General features: G+C 47.1%; 1 protein-coding gene across 1 annotated transcript in view; it reads right to left on the bottom strand.

The window, feature by feature from the left end:
- Positions 1-2,091: 2,091 nt before the first annotated feature.
- KLHL15 (kelch like family member 15) overlaps positions 2,092-24,006 on the bottom strand; it is a 207,252-nt gene continuing 185,337 nt past the window's right edge. Inside the window, exon 3 of the mRNA XM_078657787.1 lies at positions 2,092-5,597. Within this exon, the coding sequence (XP_078513913.1) occupies positions 4,488-5,597 (1,110 nt within the window). The 3' untranslated portion in view covers positions 2,092-4,487. The remainder of the gene's footprint in view (positions 5,598-24,006) is intronic.

The following is a 24,006-nucleotide window of genomic DNA, read 5'->3' as shown; positions in this document are numbered from 1 at the left end:
TTTGAACTTCATTTTGGGTTCTACTACTTACCCTTATATACTAAGAAAACCGTTTTTTCCTTAGTTCTTGAACATTAGACTATTATGTTTATTGTATCTTTTCTTCACAGGTTCTCTACAACGCCTATTGGGCGCAACTGAACTTACCTATACCTAAAACATTGTTAGGTACATTACACATTTCTAATTTAATATTAACACTTTTACATTTCATGTGAGTAAGGTGAGGATAATGTGCATATCCTTGTCCTGAAGAAGGAGCCCTTGCGCTCCGAAACATGTTGACACTTTGAAGCGGTTGTAATACCCTAATTCGTATTTCTACAACCTCACTTTGCACCTTTTAATAATACCAGCCGAGGACATAATAAATAATTTTTTCCTACGCGCCAGGTATTTTTTAAATAACTCACTTTTTACCTCACTTCACTCACATTTTCCCTTAGAACACACTCCCTCACATAGTTCACTACCAAGTGCTCCTACGCAGTCGTGAGTCGTAGCACGCCGCATCCCGTAGAGGGGTGCGAAGGCCCCGATGATGAAGCATGACACCAAGGGGCCTGTTGGTGTGTGAGGGGCATTTAAACAACACTGTGTGCTCCCCATCACTTTAGGGACCACCACCACTTTCTGAGTGGATTCCACTTTGTTTGATCGTAGGATAAACGGCACCTAGTGCGGCGCCTGTGGCGGAGCCAAGGGCGGCGCCGGGGCCGGAGGCAAAGGCAGCACCAGGGCCGGAGCCAGTGGCGTTGCACCTTGTGGCGCCGGGGCTGGAGGCACAGTATCCTGTGGCACCGGGGCTGGCACCGGTGGCGGAGCCGCCGGGCCCCAGGATCAGGACACGGGACCGTGGGCCCGAAGGTGCGCCTGCGGGAGCCGGGCCTTAAAAGGTTGTCAATGGCAGCAAGAAACTCTTGCATCAGTTCGGGAGTCGCAGACGGACCCGGATATAGCGGGTAGGCCGCGGGGCTCCCCGGCTCCAGAGGAACCGCAGCTCGTCCGCCTCCGGGGAGCAACGGGGGGGACGTCGGAAAGCGAACACGCTTCTTCAACTTCTTTTTATGGCGTCGCTTACCGGAATCTAAAGGCAAGACTTGGAGTCTGAGAAACGACGGTTCTGGTCCCGTGAGCGGTCCCGGGAATGGCCCCTAGACCCGGAGCGGTGGTGATAAGAGTGCCGGACCTCCAGCAACTGCCTGCGCCGCTCCCGCAAGGCCTTCGGGGCCATGGCTTGACAGTCCCGGGAGTCATGATCAGTCTCCAGGCAGTAGAGGCACACATCGCGGGGGTCCGCCACCGACATGTTACGGCGACACGACCCACAAGACTTAAATCCGGGCATTCCTACGTGCACCAGGAGACGAGAGGAGGAGAAGAAAGTCTCAAAAAAGAAGTTGGCTCGCTCAATGTTGCCTTTGGGACACAATTTACTCATATTGCATTCTTAGGTTAAGAGGTGTTGCCCAGTCAGACCTGTGGTCAAGCTGGTCCTAGCTTGGGCCGGTTGGGCTCCTTGAGAGAGTGACAGGCTGTTTAGGGAAGAGGGGGTAGGTTGGACCAGTAGTGCCACTACTTGGGTCATAAGATTGGTTTTATGAACAACCCCTACAACCCTGAGGCTTGACATGCACCAATAATATCTGTACTTCTATTCATCATCAAGATCCTAAATATAAAAGTGAACATAAGACTTTGTTTACTTAAGCCACACCAACATTCTTATTGACTTTTGGTTTTTCACCTTTGCAAGAAGCAGCAACCATTCTGTTCACCATCAAATAAGAACGGCTCTAAACTAAACTCTGCACGATCAAACTACAATTGATGTATTATAGATGACATCCTTCCTGTCAGAACAGGTCGAACTATCATCACACTGATCAACTGCAACCATAATCACCATAACAGCCCCTCAAAGACAGAAGATGTGGTGGGCTGTGTTAATGGCACTGTAACACAACATTCACAGCCTGCCAGTAGTATTTGCCTTATAGCTTTGGAGGTTGTCTCTCCATAAAATTCAACAATTTGTAACACAGACCAGAGTCTGTGTTTCACGAATATAGAGAACTTTGGAAATCTTCATTTGTAAACATATCTATTTATTAGTTCAATTTCAAAGATGTTTCCAGTTATTTTAGTATTTTTAAATAAATACCAGGATGACGCAGCACCTAAAACAATGCAAAATGATGACAAAGGGAGATCATAACAAAATGAAACTGTGTAAAAGATAAATATGTATGCTGTAATGGTCACTTGGCTCACACCAAGGATGATGTTGGCTTTTTAGGTTTAGAAGTTTGCAGTAAAAAATACACACACAAAAGTAGGACAAGTGCAATGATAAGGCAGAGAATAGACATGCTGCATGATGCAGCAGATTACCCCCAAATACAAAAAACATACATTGGGATGTCAAGGGATTCCGATACTTTTAGTCCCTGCTCTTCGTTTACAACGAGTTGGTAATATCTGTATTTGTAGTTAGTACAAGAAGACGTTTCTCCTAAACATATCACCAAGAATTTTATTTAGCAACCTAGTGCCTCAATTTGCCCATTCCTTTACCATGTCCAATTGGGTTACTGATAGTTTCCCAACCACTTCCCACATGTTTCTTTTCTACTATGTACTGCTAAGCATAGCCTGCCCTCCAAGGATGTGATTTGGAGGTCGAGTTGAGGAAATAAAGCCCGAACTAAGAAAGCGAGTGTAATCATGACAGTAATCTGCTGACATACCTCCAACAGCTTCTTTATAAATACCACGATGTGCATATCACCTTTGCCAAAAGCAAAATCTTTACTAGGTTATGCCTCTAAGGATTGTAACAAAAAAAGTATGGGGAGTGGTCCACGCTCCAACAAATCTCTTAAAGGTACATGCCATGATCAACAGAAAGTCACTACTGGAACCAGATTTCGACAAATTGTTTAACACTAGACATTCCACCGGGTGAGGAAACTTTTTGAAGGCCTGTTACCTACCACAAATAAGTTCACCTTGAATGATGAATCGATGTCTGTGGTTACAAAATACCTAATTATATTTAAATAAAAACAAGAACTCTAAAAAACGTTATTTGCATAGGGTTTCTTCCACTGTAGTCATGAGGCATCGACTGCAAAGGAGTCTTACTTACTGCTTATGTAATATTGCTTTAGAACTTTTTGTAACTATCCATGCATTTATGGACCACTGAAAGCACCACCACGTCTATCCAGAAAACTATTTAAGGTGACTGATGGGTAGGCCTGAAGGTAACAACTCCATTGGAGTGTGCAGATATATTAAGCTAACAACTCCTCTGTTCTACTAGTTCTACGATCATAGAAAGGATCAGAAAATTCTTCAACATTATGAAAGATTTGAAAATCAATAATCGTGGAGCGAGAACCCGGGCACATTTTTTTTTTATATTGCTTGACCTACAAAAAAGTCATTCAAATTAAGAAAGCTAGGCAGGGGAGAACAAAGGAACCTGTTAAACGTGTCCAGTAAGAGACTTGTTTCCATTACCTGTACATAGATGGCACAAACCCAGTGGGTACTCACAGATAAAATTATAACTTTTGAATATGTTTTTACTGATCCCACCTGCAGAGGCAGACATTCCAAACTACTTGGGAAGAAAAGAAAACCGAGAACTTTCGCAAACTTCAAAACTGAAGTCAACAGCATGCAAAACGAAGTTCCCCAAATCGCAATAGACAACCCCTGATATTGCTGCAAAATGGGCATGTGGCCCAGATTTAAATAAAATACCATGTATAATAATTGTAATTTTTCGTAAAGCTTCTATACCTGAACAATCCTTGAGCTTCACGTGACTTTCTTTTGCAGAGATGAAATGGTAGCACACAATCAGCAATGTAATGGTGTACAGAAAAACTGGTCAGCTATACTTTTCAGATTGTCTGTAGCATTTTCCTTAATGGTATCAACTCCAAAACAAAAACTTCAAGGAATGTAAAGACAATCAGTCAGATAGGCTGACAGAAAAAAATCTTCATAGCGAAACAGGAAGTCAGTCAACAGGTACATGCCAATGTACCTTAAAACACTGTGGAATTGGCACAAGAGTTCTTAATCAGAACCACAGAAAAACATTTAGATTAAATGTAAGTTTTCACAAGCAAAACTGCCCAACAGCCGGCTTTGACAATTAAAAAGTGGAAAGCTCTTCTAATAACCCCTGCCACTGATATTTAGCATCCATGGTGCAAGAACTTTTTCAGGTGAATTGCTTGTCACATTTATGCTATGGTGGTTCATAACTTAAACAGAATTAAAATAAAAGTTGAGCATACATTCTACAGAAACAAACTATCTCGATCCATCCATATTTGTAAAATAACATTTGAAACTCTCATTGAGGAGCACCTTCGAATTCAGTAGCGAATAAAACCATTACAAACTCCAGACGTACAAGACAACTTTGTTTTTCATTGCTTTAAAAAAAAAAACAGTTAGTGTTATTAACTACAACGTCTAACATGCTCTAACACATAGTCAGGAAAATGAAGACTGCACACTTGTAAACCATCCAGCTTGCAAGGCATTCGAGGATATTCATCTTCCTTCCATTTGTTCTCTTCAGGGTCAAAAGAGAGGATTGAGTCGCTGTAATGACCATTGTAACAAAGGCCACCTAGCACCATAATCTGCTTGTCCAAAACAGCAACGCCATGACCACTTCTACCAATGGGCATAGATGCTAGAATAGTCCACTGGTCTGCGTCTGGATCATAAACCTCTGTTGAAGGGCATCCCTGGGACTCAAAGGAAGCCCTCAAAATCACACAGACACCTCCAAAGACATAAAGCTTCCCATTGTAAGAAAGCATTTTATGAAAACACCTTGCATAATTCATTTTGCATCTGTTTTCCCAACAGTTTGTAAGAACTTGTGTTCTCCTAGTTCGCTGTTCCACAGTTCCTTCCTTGCTGGGGTCAAAGAGACACACTTGCTTGGAAGTAGAAGACGACGTTATTCCACCTGTTATAAATAATTTATTACCGAGCACTGTTCCTTCATGACCATACTTGTTGACTGGGTAAGGGTCCACAAATTCCCACTTGTTCTCGGTGATGTCATAGCGCTCTGTTGAGTAAAACGTCTCATCCCGTGTTCTCCCGGCTACAGCATAGATGTATTTACCAATGACCCCAACAGCAAACTCGGAGCGGGGGACGGACATATCGGACATGCGCAACCAACTGTTTTGACGAGGATCATAACGAAATACTTTTGAGGACGCATGAAACTCTCCATCTGGCCCCAATTCTTCCCCACCTAACAGAAACACAAAGTTATTGACAATAGCAAGGCAGTCTGGCCTAAGGGGCACATTTGGACCTTCCAGCTCCCACCAGACCTTTGGTTTATGTAGGAGAAGAATTTTGCTGTTCACCATGCTGTGCCCGATCATTCCTCGGAAAACTGCAGTTTGAGGTTTGGCCGAACGGATACGGTTTGCTTTAATTTCCATTAAAGGCTGTTGGTGAATGCTATGAAAGTAGTTCATGGCTTGTTCCACTTCATGTCGCAGCTGTCGAGAATAACGATAAAATTCTGAGGTTTTTACCTAGAGACACGATGGGGTAGAGGAGGGGAGAAAACAAAAGTTAATTATTGCTTCTTAAACGACTAAAGATTAGAAAAAATGGAAATGAGTCAGTGACGCACTATTTACAAATTAATAGAAATTCTAATTAAGGCGCTAGTGGATGGCTACGGCTTAGGAAATCGCAACAGTTTTGTAATGACAGACTCCATATAGTAATTAAAATCACAAGAAAAAGTAATTGTACACAGAACCTAAGTCCAAAGATTTAGGACTGCAATCAAACTGATGTAGGCACCTGAACACCTCTCTTGCCATTTGCCTGTGGTCTCCAGTTCCTGCTTGTTCTAGACTGATCTAATGACACCACAGCTGCCAGGGCTTTCCCACTGGGGTTCTCACTCACCGTTCTTCCTGCCAACAGACGCTCCGCCCACCCTAGGCCCTACTTAATGCAGGGCGCAGCATGGCCTTATCAGTTGGCACCTGGAAACCTAGCTTGCCACTTGCTTGTGGTCTCCAGTTCCTGCTAGTTCCAGACTGATAGTGATACCGCAGTTGCCGGGTTTTCCCACTGGGGTTTTCTTACTCAATGTTCTTCCTGCCAACAAAAGCCCCACCCTCCCAGGACCTAATAAAGGAAGGCCGCAGCACGACCACATTGGTAGGCACCTGGACACTAGCTTGCCACTTGCCTGTGGCCTCCAGTCCCTCAAATGACACTGCAGCTGCCCGGGTTTTCCCACTGGGGTTTTCTGAACCGGATTTTCCCACTCACCGCCCTTCCCGCAAAACAGAAGTCCTGCCCACCTCAGGACCTACTTAATGCAGGCCACAGGGCGTCCGCATAGCAGGTGTGCCAAAGATGAGCAACCCTGTGCCCATCCGCACCCAGCACCACAACCCATGGCCCTTCCGTTCCCCGAAGATACACCGTCGCCAAACTCTACGCCCTCGATCCTAGACACCGCAACAAACACTGCCACTGCGGCGACCCACGCTCCATGGCCTTTCACCTGCACCCACTGCCACTTCACCTACCACTGCACACACACCAGCCCACCGACCAGCCCCACCCAGAACACACCACAGACACCACCTGAACAGAAAACAAATTTAACTATTTCCATTGAGCACTCAAAAGTCCACAAATACTTTTTCAAGCAATAAAGTTCAATTATTTATTTTTCTTGATTCAATTTGTCTTCTTCATTGAATTACAGTCTTCAATATATCCGTCAAATCAAATGCAGCCAAAGTACAGCCAACACTTCATTGAATTACAGTCTTCAATATATTCATCAAAATCAAAACGCAGTCAAAGTGCAGCCAACACGTGTTTCGTCTGGTCCCATTTGACCATTGACTTCCTCAGGGCTGCAACCCAAAAACAAAGTACAGTAACCATTACTATTCAATTATTAATTCTCTATTTTGACAGAGATTTCAAATCTATAAGCCTTTAACATCAAAGGGAAACTTCCCCAAACCAAACCAGTGTAGTAGTCGAAATGAGAGTTGATAGTAGTTTGCTCACCACCAAGAAGTAGCATAGAATCACCCGTTGTCTATATTAATACAGTATATATTCTGTATTAATATAGACAACGGGTGATTCTATGCTGCACTTTGACTGCGTTTTGATTTTGAATCAAGAAAAATAAATAATTGAACTTTATTGCTTGAAAAAGTATTTGTGGACTTTTGAGTGCTCAATGGAAATAGTTAAATTTGTTTGAGCCATATTTATATAGCTCTTTTTTCTTGTCGTGGTAACCGACTTGGTTCCATTTAGAGCACCATTACTAAAAAACTGAGTAGTGATACCCTTTACCTGCTGTGCGCTCTAGTTTATAACAGTTACCTTCGAATTTTTTATGAACAGAAAACAACTTGCATGTGCTTTCTCAACACACAAAGACTATGCAAGGATTCCACTGAATTATGGGACCTCATCGCCACCCTTGCACCTGGTATGCCTCAGTGTGGCATGTCAACCCCACATTCACCCCAGACATTGCCACAGCGATCCCAGATGGATATAAAATCACTCACCAAGAGCACACCAACAAGCCGAGCAGAGGATCAGCCATCATTCTAAAAGAGACCATACAGTGTACCACCACCACCACCCCCATGGAACATCTCAACTTCGAGCTTAACACGGACGACAAGACAACTATCAGAGGCACCCTTGCATACTGACCCCCAGGTCGTCGCTCCAATTTCTGCATCACCATTGCAGACTTCATTGCACCCCTAGCCTTAGATTCCAAGGACTACATCTTCCTCGGCTACCTAAATTTCCACATCAACGACCCCAATAACAAAAACACTGCACACTTCTAACAGTATGAGCAGCCTTGGATTGACCCAGATTGCCACCGTCTCTACAGACACCGCAGGACACACGCTGGATCCAATTTTCACCTCCAGTAACCGTGTCAAATACAGCCATGTCAGAGAACTCATATGGACTGATCACTTCATAGACCACTTCAGCATCTCCAGCCCCTGCACCGCCAGCACCAGAGGTGGATAATAATCTACAGACCAGCTGGGCAAACGCCCTCCAGACCTCTAATCTTGCTACCGCCACCAACATCAAATAGAAAGTGAAAAACTTCTATGGCTGGATCACCAACTGCGCAGACAGCATCGTCTCCATCAAGAGCAATATCCTGAGAAAATCCTCCAAAAAGGCCAGCTGGTACACCCAAGAACTAAGAACAGTGAAACAAGACAGCAAATCGTTGGAGAGTAGATGGCACAACAGCAAAATCTCTTCAGACTGATTGGACTTCAAGACCTCATTCAACCTCTACCACCGCTGTTGAGGACAACAAAGAAGACATCCATTATAGCATGCATCAAAACCAGCGACAACACCACCGGCTGCCAGCGAAAATAACATCACACCCTCACAGGAGCTGTGCAACAACCTTACCCACTTCTTCAAGACAAGATCACAACCATATACACTCGCACAACCCATGCCTGCATCACATCTTGAACCTTGGAAACCAAAGGAGAGGCCAGGAACTCGCCACCCTACTCAACATCTCTATCACCACCACAACATTTCCGGATGCCTGGAAACATGCCGAAGTCAGACCAATCCTCAAAAAACCCTCCGCCGACCCCATTGAACTCAAAAACTACCAGTCAATCTTCCTTCTCTCATTCCCAGTGAACGTACTGGAAAAGATCATCTACAATCAACTCATGACACACCTGGAGCAGAACCAGCTACTAGATGACTCCTAATCCAACTTCCGCAGCAATCACAGCACTGAAATCGCCCAGCCTGCAGCTGAACACAGACAAGACAGAAGTACTGATCTTTGGCAAAAAAGCAACCAATGGAACGACTGGTGACCATCAGGCCTAGGACCCGCACCCACTCCCTTCAACCACGCCAGAAACCGCGGAATCATCACTGCCAACAAGCTCACCATGAAATCAAAGATCAAAGCCGTCTCCTCCACCTGCTTCCTCACTCTGCGCATGCTACGTAAGATCTTCAAGTGGCTACTCCTACACATGACTCACCCCGACAAGCCCTCATCACCAGCTGACTTGACTACGCTAATACCCTTTACGTAGGAATCGCTGCACACCTTCTACAGAGACTTCAGACCATACAGAACACCGCAGCCAGACTCATTCCCCCTTCCGGTGTAAATCCACGGCTGTCACCTACCTTCCGGGCACTGCCACTGTTACTCTGCATCCCGCTATGACTGCCTCACTGGCAAAAATAAAAAATAAGTACATGAAACTTGGATTACCTTCAAAGCGGTGACCCTTGCACACTTCCCGTACAGGCTGCTTTGGTGCCCGAGACGTTTTCCCCAGACAAAGCAAGATGAGAGCACTGAGATCTGCCTGCTGCCCTCTCATCCGAGTGGTTCCCAAACGAAACAGGAGAGCAATTAGTCTGCCACCCTCACATACCTGTGACTGCCTCTCCTGCAATCTAGCAGTCAGAAGTAGGCTTTCTCCCCTGGTAAGTGGTTGGGGTCTACAGGATCTGCACTCCACCACTGAATGATAGAGGTCCATGGGACTGCAGACGGAATACTCTATCTTGGCGGTGAAAATCTTAAGCAGGAATGCCACATGCAGCCTGTCTTTGTCAAGGATGGGCAGTCTGATGTACGGCTCACAACGGACTGCAGAGGCCCACTCATGCTCTCCCCATCGGAAACCTCCCCTGCAGGCCTGCATCTTATCGATGAGCATGGTAAGTGCGTCGCATCCATTTTGTCCCCATCTAATCGCCCTCTCCGTGGCCAGCTTACTTCAGCAGTGCGAAACCGGCCCATGGTGATGCAATATCATGACCCCGGCACAATTAAGGGTTTGCCACTTGGCTTGTAAGGGACTGCCTTTGTTCAGGTTCGGTTGGCGTGACTGACTCCTGGTGTTACCCTATTGGTGCGGGTCTACGGGACCTTAATTAATCCAACTACGGTAGGCTCAATTTCCTATCCCCTACTACTCTTCATGTACACTGTTACGTGTATCTGTGTTCATCCTTGTAACTGCTTCATTTTAAAGGTTTTGTATATAATCTATCACTGGTCAACTGTATGTTGTCGTTTTGTATTTGCTCTTATCCTGTGTATTTGTATCTACACACATGTAACTTGATGTAAAGCGCTCTGATACCTTCGGGTCAATTTCACGCTATATAAAACTACAAATAAATAAATAAAATTCTCAGCCTTCCCCTGCAAACTCACATCACACCCCACCTCCAGAAAGTCCACTGGCTCCCCGTGCAGAAGAGATAGCAATTCCACCTACATTAACCACCGTCTTAATTTCCACCAACCACCAAGAAGACTATGCTCTGCCTCCCTTTCACTTGCCCATACTCCCCACATCTACCAAAGCAGAAGTGGAGGACACTCTTTCTCCCACATCACAGCAACAACGTGCAATAGCCTCCCCATGCACCTCTGGACCATCACCTCACTTTATGAATTTGAAATGGCACCAAGACTTAGCTGTTCGAATGAGCCTGTGGGCCCAGCAAGCGCCTGGATGCCCTATCGGGTGATTAACCCTGCTTTATAGATCCTGATTGATTGATGTGTCTAAATTGATGCAAAAGGAAACAGAAGAGGAAGTATTTGGAATGAATACATTCCCAATGGATCCACCATCTACATTCAGTCCCTCTGAGGAAAGACAAGCATTTATGTTATTTTACTTCTTGCGATGAAGAATTTATTAATTTGCTTGTGTGTGTGTGTGCACAAAAATCCTGCTATAATATATCCTAAATAATGTTTTTCTTTTTAATTAATCAAATGCTCAAATGCTGTGGCATCTTCAGATAGCGGTGAATTTCAAAGCTTAACCATTTTGATAATTTTCTCAAGACTAAGAGCTGGTAAGATGGAGTTGGTGTTAACAAGCATTGCCAAAGCCAATAGGTTTCGCCTATGAGAGACCTATGGGCATTATCAATGTTTTTTGTAGATGCTGCACAACAGTGCGAGCTCCTGTGCAACATGACTCAAAGTAAATAAAAAGAAAGTGCTATTGCACAGCCAGTGTTGACCGAGTCATAAAGCTTTTTTTGTTTACTTTAAGTATTGTTGCACAGCAGCCCATGCTGCTGCCCTACATATTTAGAACATATTGATAAAGCCAAATAGCTAGAGTGTTTTGGCTTTGTTAATGCTTTTTTAAAGCTGTTGCACAGCAGCGCAGGCTGCTGTGCAACGTGGACTAAAGTAAATAAAAACAAAGTGCTATAGCGCTGCCAGCGTAGACGGCTTCATAGTGCTTTGTTTTTATTGACTAAAAGGCTTGTTGCCCAGCAGTCTGTGCCACTGTACAATATCCCTTAAGTCAGCACAGGGGGGTGGAAAGCAACCCCCTCTTGAGAGGAGAGGATGTGGGAAAAACGGACAGTTGCCAACTGAGAAACTGGGTTCTAGTTGCAGCGTCAGCTCAACATCCTGTGATTCTGGGCAAATCACTTAATCTCCTGTGCCTAAGAACAAAAAAAGAATGTGTCCTTGTGTAATGCGACTGGCGCTCATGTATATAAAGCTACATATAAAAAAAAAGAAAAAAGCAACAAGACGGAGAAGGGTGGTAACTAAAGGGGGGGTTCAGTGGGTTGAAGAGAACGTCGGCATGGGGGTGCTGAAAAGTAAATATAAAAAAAAAAAAGTACCTGAAGGAGCCTATGGCAGGTGGAAGGAAACTGGCAAAAGGAAGGGAGGAGAAGGCACCAACCAATTGGAAGAAAGGAAGCAAAAGTGATGTGGGACCCAAACAATGTTAAGTAAAGGAAAGTAATGGGCGTGCTCCAAGTCACTTTTTAATATTTTTTCTTCATAAGAGATTTTGCAAGCACAGCGCAAAAAGCTGAGCTGCCGAAATCTAACTGACAGCAGGAATTCGAAAAAACTGACCGATTACACATTACAGCTTTTTTTCATTTGCTAAATGTCTGCCAAAGCTCCACATAAGTGTCAACACAAATCTACATAAACAGTATCTTACCCGCCTATAGGGTGGATCGTATGGCCCTGGGGAGTGAGACATATTTAGCTGCACTCTACACCAAGGGGAGGTACAAACGGGCCTTGCTGCCCCATACAGCAGCGGTAGTGGGGGTGTGGAGGCGGGCAACAAGACTTTTGGGCTGGGAGGCGAAGCTCACGGAACATACACCCTTATGGGTTGGCAATTTCCTCAGAGAAGTGGCGCGACTGCGCGACCTACGCCAATGGAGCTTGATTGGTATCGATGTCTTGGGGGATGTATGGAAGGGAGGGGCGATGGTGGACTTTGCGGCCTTGCAGGCTGAGTTTGACATGGGCACTGGGGAGTTTCTCCATTATCAGCAGCTCAAACACGCCCCACATGCCCATATGAACCAGGAGGACCAGCTGCCTGAATATGCCCCACTTGAGGACAGACTATTGTTAGACCCCATGAATGATAAAGCTATCTCCCTTACCTACAAAAAGCTTGTTAATAATCTCCCGGACCCGCTAGGACCTTTGAGAGAAAAATGGGAGTCAGATCTAGGGCTATTAAATGATGATGATTGGAATGAGGCACTACAGTGTCCGAGAGAGGTGGCGATACTTGCTAGATTTAGGCTGATCCAGCTGCGCATCCTCCATAGGTCCTACACCCCTCGTACGGTGCAGTATAGGATGGGGTATGCGACTTCACGATTCTGTCTGCGGGGATGTGGAGAGGAAGGTACTTTCTTTCACATTTTATGGGGCTGTGCCAAAATTCGAACATACTGGGTCCGACTGGTGGGTATTATGGAGGAGGTAATAGAGGCAGAGGTACCACTGGAGTCCCAATGGCATATCCTAGGAGTGACGAGTGATATAACATGGCCCAAATGGGACAAGACATGGCTGGCCCTCGCGAGTATGGTGGCCAAGAGAAATATAGCTAGACTGTGGGGGAGTGACCTTCTGCCGACGGTGGAGGAATGGGAGCAGGACTTTGACTGGTGCCAAAGGGCGGAGAAAGTTATCTACAGCAGTCGAGGGTGCCCCAAGAAGTGGGAGAAAATATGGTCGGCATGGTGGCCATATAGAGGGGAGTAGATGGACACCCAATCTGGCTCCGCTTTGGGGTAATGAGATATGTTTATAGAAAAAAGGAGTGGTCCAAGGAAAATCCAAGGCTATATCAGTCTTCGCGTTGTATTTTGTAAGAAAGACACACTCAAAAAAACTCTGGACCTCTTGAGTTTTAAGCAGTAAAGGGTAATGAGATATGTACTCATGGCTTCTTCCCTCTTGCTCGACAGATTGGGGTTGAGAAAAGAGAGGTGTTTTGTTGACTCGGGGCTCCACCGCCTGTGACCTGAGGTGATGATGGATATTTTGCTGAAGTATGGGGGGGGGGGGGGGGGGGGGGGGACAGGGAAGGTTCAACAATGTGGGGAGGGACTTATAAGAGGTATTACAGGGGCCTCTGCACTACAGAGCAGTTCCCATAGGGGCTTGACCAATGGGGATAGGCCGAGATGGGTCATGTGTAGGGGTTTCTATTTGATTGCACTGTTATGTCCGCCAATGAACTTCCGATGCTGATAAATGTGCACTGTAATGGAGCTGTTTTCTTGTAATAAAAAGATTTAAAAAAAAAAATCTTTGAAACTGTGGTTTTCTGAAACAAAAGAAATGAAGATCATTTTATGCACTCTAAAATAATTACACAGCATTCCTTATGAAGAATGATAAAGTTTTTGAAATAAGTGACTCATTTAAAATAAGGAAAGCAGATTTGAAGATCTAAAAATATTCCATTTTAATTTTATATATTGTTCAAATATTCTTACCTTTGAAAAAGCAGCAGCTCTTAAGCTGTTAGCATATGGACAAAACACATTGAAGTCCCAGGCTATGAGACATATACCATTCGAGTTTCAGTTTATGAATGTTGTGGAGTACCTGTGACAAACAAGTTACTTATCGTCGGTAACAATGTGTCAGTAAGAAACATTAGTTAGTTATAGATTCCTTACCTTAGAATTACCCCAGGCGTTAGACTGGATCCGGAAGTTTTTTTCGTCAGCAGTATCACTGAGCGTCCGAAGGTGGCATCGGTTGGCTCTGTGTCCGTCGTTGGCGTCATGGTTGCCGGGATGACGTCGCTCTAGCTACTTAAACGCCGCCCTCGCAAGCTGACGTCAGTTCTGTACAAGACTTTCTGCAGCAGAAAAGCAGAGCCATGCAAGACACTGACCACTGGTGCACAAAACTTGGCCTTAAAATGATATCCTTAACCCTAGAAATCAGTTCGCAGATGGGGAGGATGGGTGGGGCGCTAATGAATCTATACCCAACTAATGTTTCTTACAGATATATCGTTACCGAAGGTAAGGAACTTGCTTATCTGAAAGAAACACGTTCGTTATAGATTCCTTACCTTAGAATAGACACCCAAGCAATAACAAACCCCGTGGTGGGTCTGCGAACCAAGATCACAGCAGAAAGTACTGGAGAACAGAACGGCCAAAGAAGCCGTCTTTCCGGACTTGGCTGTCCACAGTAGTGTTTAGTAAACGTGAGCAGTGATGCCCACATAGCTGCCTGACAGATGTCATGTAGAGGAGCTCCTCTCCCCAAGGCAGTAGTGGCTGCTGTCGCCCTGGTGGAATGGGTGCGTAGCCCAACTGGAGGCTCCTTTTTAGCCAGAGAATAGCATGCCTTCATACACAAAACGACACATCGAGAAATGGTTTGCTTGCGTACGGCCCGACCTTTCTTGGCGCCCACGTAGCCAAAAAAGAGTTGGTCATCCACCCGGACTGTTTGATGCGATCCAGATAGGAAGAAAGCGCATGTTTTGGGTCCAGATGGTGGAGCCTCTCTTCTTCTTTTGAAGGATGCGGACGCAGAAACAAGGTGGGCAAAGTGATGGTCTGCCCGATGTGAAAGGCAGTGACAACCTTGGGCAGGAAGGATGGACGAGTCCTGAGTACCACCTTGTCCAGGTGGATAGACAGAAAAGGAGGCTTGGATAAAAAGAGCATGGGGCTCACTCACTCATCTGGCAGGTGTAATGGCTTACAGGAATGCAGTTTTAAGAGTTAAAAGTCTTAGAGGACAGTTGTGAAGCGGCTCAAAGGGAGCGCACATCAAGTAGGTCAAGACCAGAGTCAAGTCCCACTGAGGCATAAAGAAGGGAATAGGAGAAAAGATATGAGTTATGCCTTTCAAAAAACAATTAACCACTGGGGACTTGAAAAGAGAACGCTGATCTGGAAGCCAAACGAAGTCCGAGATGGCCGAAAGATAGCCCTTGAGAGTGCCCAGAGCAGAGTCCTGCTGAGCTAAATAAAGAAGAAACGTGAGAACCTCAGAAAGAGGTGCAGAAAGGGGACCCACAGCCTTTGCTGTGCACCGTGCCACAAACTTGTTCCACAGGCAGGCGTATACCGTCTTAGTGGAGGGATGTCTGGCTGGCAAGATTACATCGCCAACTTCAGGGGGCAGGTCAAAATACGTCAACTGCCGCCGCTAAATCTCACACAAGGAGGTGGAGGCTGGACAGTTTCGGGTGGAGGACCGTCCTCAGTTGCTGCGACCGAAGATCCTCCCGAAGAGGCAGACGGGTCGGTGGATCGATGGCTATGTTGAGCAGCTTGGGATACCAACTCTTCGTGCCCAATCAGGAGCCACAAGAATGACTACGGCCCGGTTGCGCCTGATCTTCTTCAGCACTCTGGGCAGAAGTTGTATAGGCGGAATGGCGTACAACAAACCACAACTCCACTCGTGACTAAAGGAGTTGCCTAGCGAGTGCAGACTTGGAAATTCCAAAGCTCAGAATTGCTTACATTGCGCGTTCTCTTCGGTGGCGAATAGATCTAACCAAGGCTCTCCCAAATGTCGAAAGAGACCTTGCACCACATCTGAGTGAAGAAGCCATTCGTGATCCATCATGCACCTGAGGCTGAGTTCATCTGCTCTGGCGCTAGGGATATGCCCTGATGTGCTAGTCATGTCCTGAGGCAGAGGGCCTCGACATAGGGTCCATGACCCCACCCACACTGTTTATTGCAGTACCACATGGCGGTGGTGTTGTCCGTCAACACCTGCACTACTCTTCCCCGGACAGAGGGAAGGAATGCCTTCAGTGCAAAATGAATTGGCCGGAGCTCCAGAAAGTTTATGTGGAGCCCGGAATCCGCCGGAGACCAGAGGCTTCTAATCTCCACCTCTCCCATGTGGACAACCCATCCCAGAAGGAATGCGTACGTCACCACTGTGTGTTCTGGTTGGGGAAGGGAGAGGGATCTGCCATCTACCCAATCCTGGTTCGTATGCAGCAGTCGAGCAGTGTCCTCTGAGATCTGGACGCAATCGGACAGATTCCCTTGATGCTGCGCCCCCTGGAACTTCAGGTCCCACTGCAGAGCCCGCCATGCCGCCTAGCATGATCGGCCAGCGGGCTCAGGGTCATCCGGACAGAAACCAGGGATAGAGGCTGAAAAATCGGAATCATAGCCCGAATATCCCAGACTCACTGTTCAGGAGGATAAACCCGAAACCACGTCATATCCAGAACCCCTCCGATGAAGAGGAGCTTCTGAGAAGTAATCAGGTGAGACTTCGGCACATTGATGGAAAACTCCAGGGAAAGCAGAAGGTAGGCCGTAGTCGAAGTGGGAGATGACAGCCTGGGGCGAGCCTGCCTTCAATGGCCAGTCGTCGAGATAGGGGAAGGCTGGAACCCCTGATCTGCGCAGATGAGATGCGACCACCGCCATCACTTTCATGAACACCCGAGGGGCGCTGGTAATGCCAAAGGGGAGCAAGACAAACTGAAAGTCCTCATGGCCTACCGTGAACCGCAGGTAACGCCGGTGGGCCAGCAGGACTGGGATGTGAAACCTCCAAGTGTCCTGAAAGTCCAACGCTACCATCCAGTCTCCAGGGTTGAGGCAACCAAGACCTGAGTGAGCGTCAACATTTTGAACGTATCCGCCCGGAGTAAGCGGTTGATGATCCTGAGATCCAAGATAGGCCCTTGTCCTTCATGGGTACCAGAAAGTAGTGGGAGTAACAACCACGACCTACTTCTGGGATAGGAACGTGCCCGATAGCTCCCTTGGCCAAGAGAGGCGTAACGTCCTTTTGGAGAAGGCCCAGGTGATCCTCTGACATGCAGTGGTATTGAGGTGGCATGGCTGGAGGGGTAGCCTTGAAGGGGAGGGAGTAGTCCCTTTGGCAAAATCCACCTGTCCGAGGTGATGGTGAACTAGTCGGGTAGGTGATGGTGGATCCTACCCCCCACTGGAATTTGACGGGCCTAAAAAGTCAGACTAGGAGGGTTTGGAGGCTGCTGCAGAGGGGGTGGGGGGGGGGGGGGGGGGGATTGGCAGGACTGGCCCGGCTGCTGACCCCCTGAACCAGGACGTTGGTTCCCACTTCCCGGCTGAGCTAAGGTTGAGGGGGGGGGACTTGCTGCGGCCTGTGGCTTTAGGCGGGACGTAGTGAGGCACCCCTTCCGTAGCCACAAAAGGGGCGAAAAGAAGACTGCGCTGGGCAGGTGGAGAGGCCCAAGGACTTGGCTGTGGCCCGTGAGTCCTTGAATCACTCTAGAACGTTGTCTGCTTTGTCGTCAAAAAGGCGACGGCCATCGGCATGTTCATCAAGGTGTTCTGGACATCCCCCGAAAGCCAGTCCAGCACATCCAGGTGTAGCGAGGAAGGGCTACTTGGATTCCCTTTCCGGTGGAGCGGTAGGGAATGCACTCTTGGAAGTGGAAGCTTGGACCACAAAGCTCTCCAGGGTGGGGTGTTGGGAGAGGAAAGTGGGGTTGGCCGGACCCGGGCGGTGGCGTCAGGCAATCATCCTATACACTGGAGCCCCCTTGTTGGGCCTGGACCACGTGCCCAAAAGGACGTTGGTAAGGGCCTCATTAAATGGCAGCAGGGGCTCCGAAGAGCTCGAAGTCGGCTGAAGCACCTCTGTCAGGAGGTTAGTCCTGACCGTCACCGTGGGAAGCTCGAGGTTGAGGGCCTCGGCCACCCTACACAACACCACTGCGTATGACGCTCCCTCCTCCGTAGCCACGGTAGGAGGAGACAACATTCCAAGGTCAGGGGAGGTGTCAAGACCACTGGCATCCCCCAGTTCCTCTCTCCAGTCTTGTTCAGATCCCAGCTGATCAGTTAAAGGGTCACCTGACCCCTTCCAGTCTTCCTCCTCCTCATCCTCAGGTTGGCAATCTGGCCAAAAAGGGACCCCAGGAGTGAACAGGGGCACAAAAACCCCACACGGATTCAGCGCGCCGGTCCGACTCTGGGTCCACATCGGGGTGGAAGCCGGGGAGGACACTGGCCAGGGACACGACAGGCATCGATTGCAGTGCCGGAGGAAGCAGCGCCAGTGCAGGTGTAATAAGGTCAATCGGCACTCATCCGGATCAGGCCTGGATCTACGGGGTTCCTGCGGCGCCGTGTCAGAGCCAACGGCGGAGAAGGCCTTTGGCCCCCCCAACCGAGTCTGTTGGGCCCGAAAGCGCACGGGTGGGTTTTAGCGGCCCAAAGATGTCATGAATCGCCTCGTGAAACTTACCAAGTTGGGCGAGAGTCGCTCCAGGTCCTGGGAAGGGAGGGAATCCCTCGTTGCGTCAAGCCGATCAACGGGGAGAAGTCCAAGAGCGACGATGCTTCTTCAACTTCTTTTTGTGCTTCGACTTACCGGACCCAGAGTGCGAAGACTGATGACTTGGACGAGTGGTGATGGCTCAGAGACCGGTCATTCGACCTCCCTCGCGACCGGTACCTCGAACGGCGCGGAGCCGACTGCCGGCGCTCAAGCAGCTTTCGGGACCGGTACCGCAAAGCCTTTGGAGCAATCGACCGGCAGTCGGAGCACGACTTGGGGTCGTGGTCGCGCTCCAGGCATAAGAGGCACGCGCTTTGCGGATCCGTAACTGACATCAGTCGGGTACAGGAACCGCATGCCTTGAAACGGGGCATCCATCATGCACCAGTAGACTAAAAAAAAACAATCGACAAAAGTCGCTCAAAAACGTCAGTCAAAAAGTGACTGGAGGTACCGCTCTCACCGGATCTGCGCAGGCTGGCCCAGAAAAAAAAAAGAACTGACGTTAGCGCGAGAGGGCGGCGTCTAAGTAGCTACCGCAACATCATACCGACGACCACGACGTCAATGACGGACGTGGAGCCAACAGACACCACCTTCTGACGCACAGAGGTACTGCTGACAAAAAAACTTTCCAGATCCAGTCTGACACCTGGGGGTAATTCTAAGGTAAGGAATCTATAACTTATGCGTTTCTTTCAGATTAATATGTCACTACGGCTTCAGTTATTATGAGAACACAACAGGGTGTAAACCCTATTGGCACAATTACCCAATCAAGAGCACTAAGGTTTGGGAACTAAAAGGCTGAACTATCTTTTGCAGCTGTTATTGTGCCTATTGTGTCCTCAAGATTACCACTAGGTTCTTGCTGGCTGGTAGCAAAACTGTGTTAAAACCAAGAGGGTTCTAACAGCACCCAACATAAAAGAAGCATACACCTAGGAATTTAAAAAGAAAAAGGTGAGGGTGATTATATGCAAAAGTTAATTTATTTTGTCCATGGAGGTGATGCTTTTATTGACCTATGCTGCAAGTTAAAGTAATATTTACTGACCACACTTTTTTGGCTAAGTCAATTACTCCATCAGTCAGTCATGTATAGTTTATTTTGGTTCTAAAATGTAATTACATAACAAAAAGCCTAGTATATAATTAAGGAAAAGTAAAAGCTATGACAGTTCATACCCCCTATTAAGAACCCAAATTAATCAGATCAGTGGCCGGGATAGATAACCTTATCCTCATTTTTCCATCCACAGTCCGTTCTGTAGCATTATTTACCATCAGTAAAGTCATGAAAACACATTGAAACACAAAGTGAAATACAAATAGGACACAGAACAAATTCAATGTTAGGCCACATTCACAAAAATCACAAAGCAGGGGGCACTACCAGGTCGCTAAACAACATGGCCGCTCAGTTGCAGAGCTCTGTTCCTGCGTTAATGCTTCTTGCTCACAATCTGCATATCTGCCTTTCTGCGTTTGCCGCCATTACTCGGGTGAGGAGACTGATGAAATGAAACTCCTCTTTAGAGATCAAGGCCCTCTGGCGATCGGACAGACCACCTTATATGCTTCAATGCGGAGTACCTAAGTCACGGTTCCTAAGTTATGGTTGAGAGGACCTTCCATCATGTCACTCAGTAATCCGGCATGCCCCAATTCTAGCCAGAAGTGCACGAAGGGGGAATGGAAGTTTTGCAGCCTTGCTAGGATAACCGAACATGCCCCAGAGTACTCTGGAGACCAGAGAGCAATTTATTTAAGGGCTCCTCATCCTCTGTGGATCAGTGGAGTACTACTGGCACTCTGCAGGATGGCTCTGTAGTGTCAATTGCAAACAATTGCCTGCCGAACACACAGAACAAGTTAGGGAGAGGAAATAAAAAAACTATCATCCTACTAAAATACCAGACACTACTGCTTCTGCATAGGGCAATCAAGGTGGACGAGTAGGACTCAATAAGATGAGAGCTTGCTGCCCATGTAGACAAGGCTCAAGAAAATAAACACCCTTACCATGACGACTGACAAATTAAGAGCTGCTGTATAAGCAGCACACCCAACTGAAATATGGTGGAAAGACAAATGTCAGACCAGGGCTCGAGAAATCTCTTCACCCACTTGCTATGGTGAGGCGATGTTATCAGAGCGAACTATTTTTAGGGACTACTGGCCCAGTCTGGGGAGAGACTCCAGCTGACAAAGAACAGGTGTTAATATAATTAAGAAGGGGAGCATTTTCCTATGGTCTTGAGGCATACTAGGACCTACTTGGTACTCTGCTAGCGGATTCCCTTGCCTGTGGTTTCCCTTTGCTGCCGCTGCATCTGAGACCTGAGCGCGGCCGCTGTACAGGGGAAACTACACTTCCCAGGATCCTCGGCACCAGGAAGCCGACCGAGAACACGCCCACAACGCACCTGGTGGCGCTTAAAACTCCACGAGCCCTTCGGTGGAGCGGGCAGCATTTTCCTATGGTCTTGAGGCATACTAGGACCTACTTGGTACTCTGCTGGCGGATTCCCTTGCCTGTGGTTTCCCTTCGCTGCCGCTGCATCTGAGACCTGAGCGCGGCCGCAGTGCAGGGGAAACTACACTTCCCAGGATCCTCGGCACCAGGAAGCCGACCATGAACACGCCCACAACGCACCTGGTGGCGCTTAAAACTGCACGAGTACTTCGGTGGAACGGGGAGCATTTTCCTATGGTCTTGAGGCATACTAGGACCTACTTGGTACTCTGCTGGCGGATTCCCTTGCCTGTGGTTTCCCTTAGCTGCCGCTGCATCTGAGACCTGAGCGCGGTCGCTGTGCAGGGGAAACTACACTTCCCAGGATCCTCGCCACCAGGAAGCCGACCGAGAACACGCCCACAACGCACCTGGTGGCGCTTAAAACTCCACGAGTCCTTCCGCGTCGCGGGACCGCGCGCGGGCTGCGCCGGGCTAAGCCCGGGCAAAGGGTGGGGCGTCTGTGGCCGTCCGGGGCCAGACGAGGCCGGGCTGGGCCACCCCCCTTGAGTTGCGGTCTATGGTGAGTGAGCATACCTTAGTACACAATGGGAAAACGCATAACCCCTATTATTACCTCGGTCCCTAAGATTATTACCACTACTACATCCTCATTTGAAAATCTTTTGGAAAGTGCGGTGAATATGGTTAATTTAGAGATTCAAAATGCAGAGAGAAGACTCTCCATGGGCCAAATTACATCATATCAAGTTCCCCCGGATGGTTTAGAGGAAGGTGGTGCTGTGGCCGCTCTCCCATTATCACCAGCTATAATAATAAATAACCCTGTTTACCGCGGAAACGTACCTGAGGACCAAGTGATGAACGATGATGTAACAAGAGATTTCTGGCTCTCAGCAGGGACCCCAAGTCATAGACAATGTTATACATGCGGTTACAACGATAAAGAGTGTGGGGGAAAAAAGGAAAAGAGGCTGTGCGAAATTACCTATAAGCAAGAGAAAACAGCCACACAGGAATAAATCTCAACCAACGCCTATGAGTTTGTGGACACGAGGAACGACTGGATCCACTGGGTTGTCTGTTAGTCCTACTGCACGACCTTACAATAGTACCGTAGATCTGACAGAGGCAGAAGTCGTTCAGCCTGCTGCTTGTTCACAAACAGAGTCAGTACCAGGAAATGGCATACAAGACCGGTCTAATGGGAACCTAATTGAAACCATAGTGGATTCCACTTTTAATCGTTTGAAAAGTCTAATGGACAAACAATTTAATGCTATTTTTAAACGACTTGACAGGTTGGAAAACCTAGTGAAGAAAGAGGATGCCAGGAGAAAAGGGACTACTATCATCGCTCAAGCTAGGGGTGATAGGCTTCTAAAGGATTTGGAAGCAATTAGCAAAGGAACTCAAGGGGGAAGTGATACCTGTGCATTACTGGGTACCAATAATGTATGCCAAAAATGTAATGGGAAAACCAATGGTTTACCAGTTAAATCTGTGTCTAACACCGGAGCCAGTATGTTGCCATTGCAGAAAGTGTCTGTAGAAAATAGGCCCCCTAGTAACCACTTACCCCCGATAGTAGCCCCGGTTGTAGTCCCTGCGTCGGTCCGGGCAAAACAAGTTTCAGATTCAAGCAACAGGTTTACCACTGTCCCACAGGTCAAAAAACATGTGGAGGACGTTCTTCATCTACCCCCAGAGGCATGCCCTTATGCAATAATTTTAACTGGTGTACCCCCCCTTAGAACTGATCAAAATGAGTCTTGGGACCAGCTTAAGAATACATTTATTGATTAGTTGTGTAAATATTAGGAGGTGGGGTGGGAGATTGCCAATGATATCTTGATGGCGCGTAGGGTGGGTTGGGTGGGATCCTCGACTACAAACATCATGGGAGATTGTATAGTTGTGAATTTACGGCACCCTTCACTGGTGAAATGGTTATTAAAAACTCAGTTTGATCAGTTTAATGGTCCTACAAATATCTACTTAGTACCATTGGGCTTTTTCTACAGACCTCAACAGAGAGCATACAACCCTGCCACCCCACTATACTCCTCATACAATAGGTACACAGTTTTATCTGACCTGGAGAGGCAGGATTGATCATCAAATAGATCCTTGAATATTGTAGAAGGGCAAGTGGGATTATTATTGAACTGTTCGTCTACTGCCGAATCAAGTATGATAGACACCCCCAAAGAAATATGCCTGGCAAAATCACCGGCAACTTGTCCCGTGATTTCTGAATCACGATCCTTAAATCAGAATCTAAACATAATTAGCTGGAACATCGCAGGCTTAAAAGCTAAATTAAACATAACGGAGTGGATCAATTTGATATCCTAATGTTCCAAGAAACCTGTTGCACTAGAGACTTGTTGCTTGATGGGTTTGCCTGCCATAACAAGATTGTACCCGTTGATGGTTTGATGGTACTTGTTCTCGGGCCAATAGGGCTCTCCGCGACGCATTAGACTGCGAACCAGGGACATGGCACTAGTCTGATTATTGAGAGAACGCTATAAGAAAGCTACTAAATTACGAGCAGATGAGGTACTAAAGGACCGGTGGCACTCCCTCGCTTGCACAGCTGCTCTCAAAGATGTGACTGGGTTCTGGAAAGAGGTTAAATCAATGCGGGCTATGGGTCTGAACATTACTCCCCTAAATTGTAATATACCTAGTAAGGTATGGGAGGATCATTTTCCAAGAATATATACAGGCCATATAACAAGCACTGACAGCTATCTCCCAGTCACTAATGTATCAATATCCTTAGCTGAGGTGGAAGATGCTATACATCAAAGCGCAA

The sequence above is a fragment of the Lissotriton helveticus genome, chromosome 8 (assembly GCF_964261635.1).
Source record: "Lissotriton helveticus chromosome 8, aLisHel1.1, whole genome shotgun sequence".
Lineage (NCBI taxonomy): Eukaryota > Metazoa > Chordata > Amphibia > Caudata > Salamandridae > Lissotriton > Lissotriton helveticus.
This window is presented reverse-complemented; position numbering and strand designations above follow the sequence as displayed.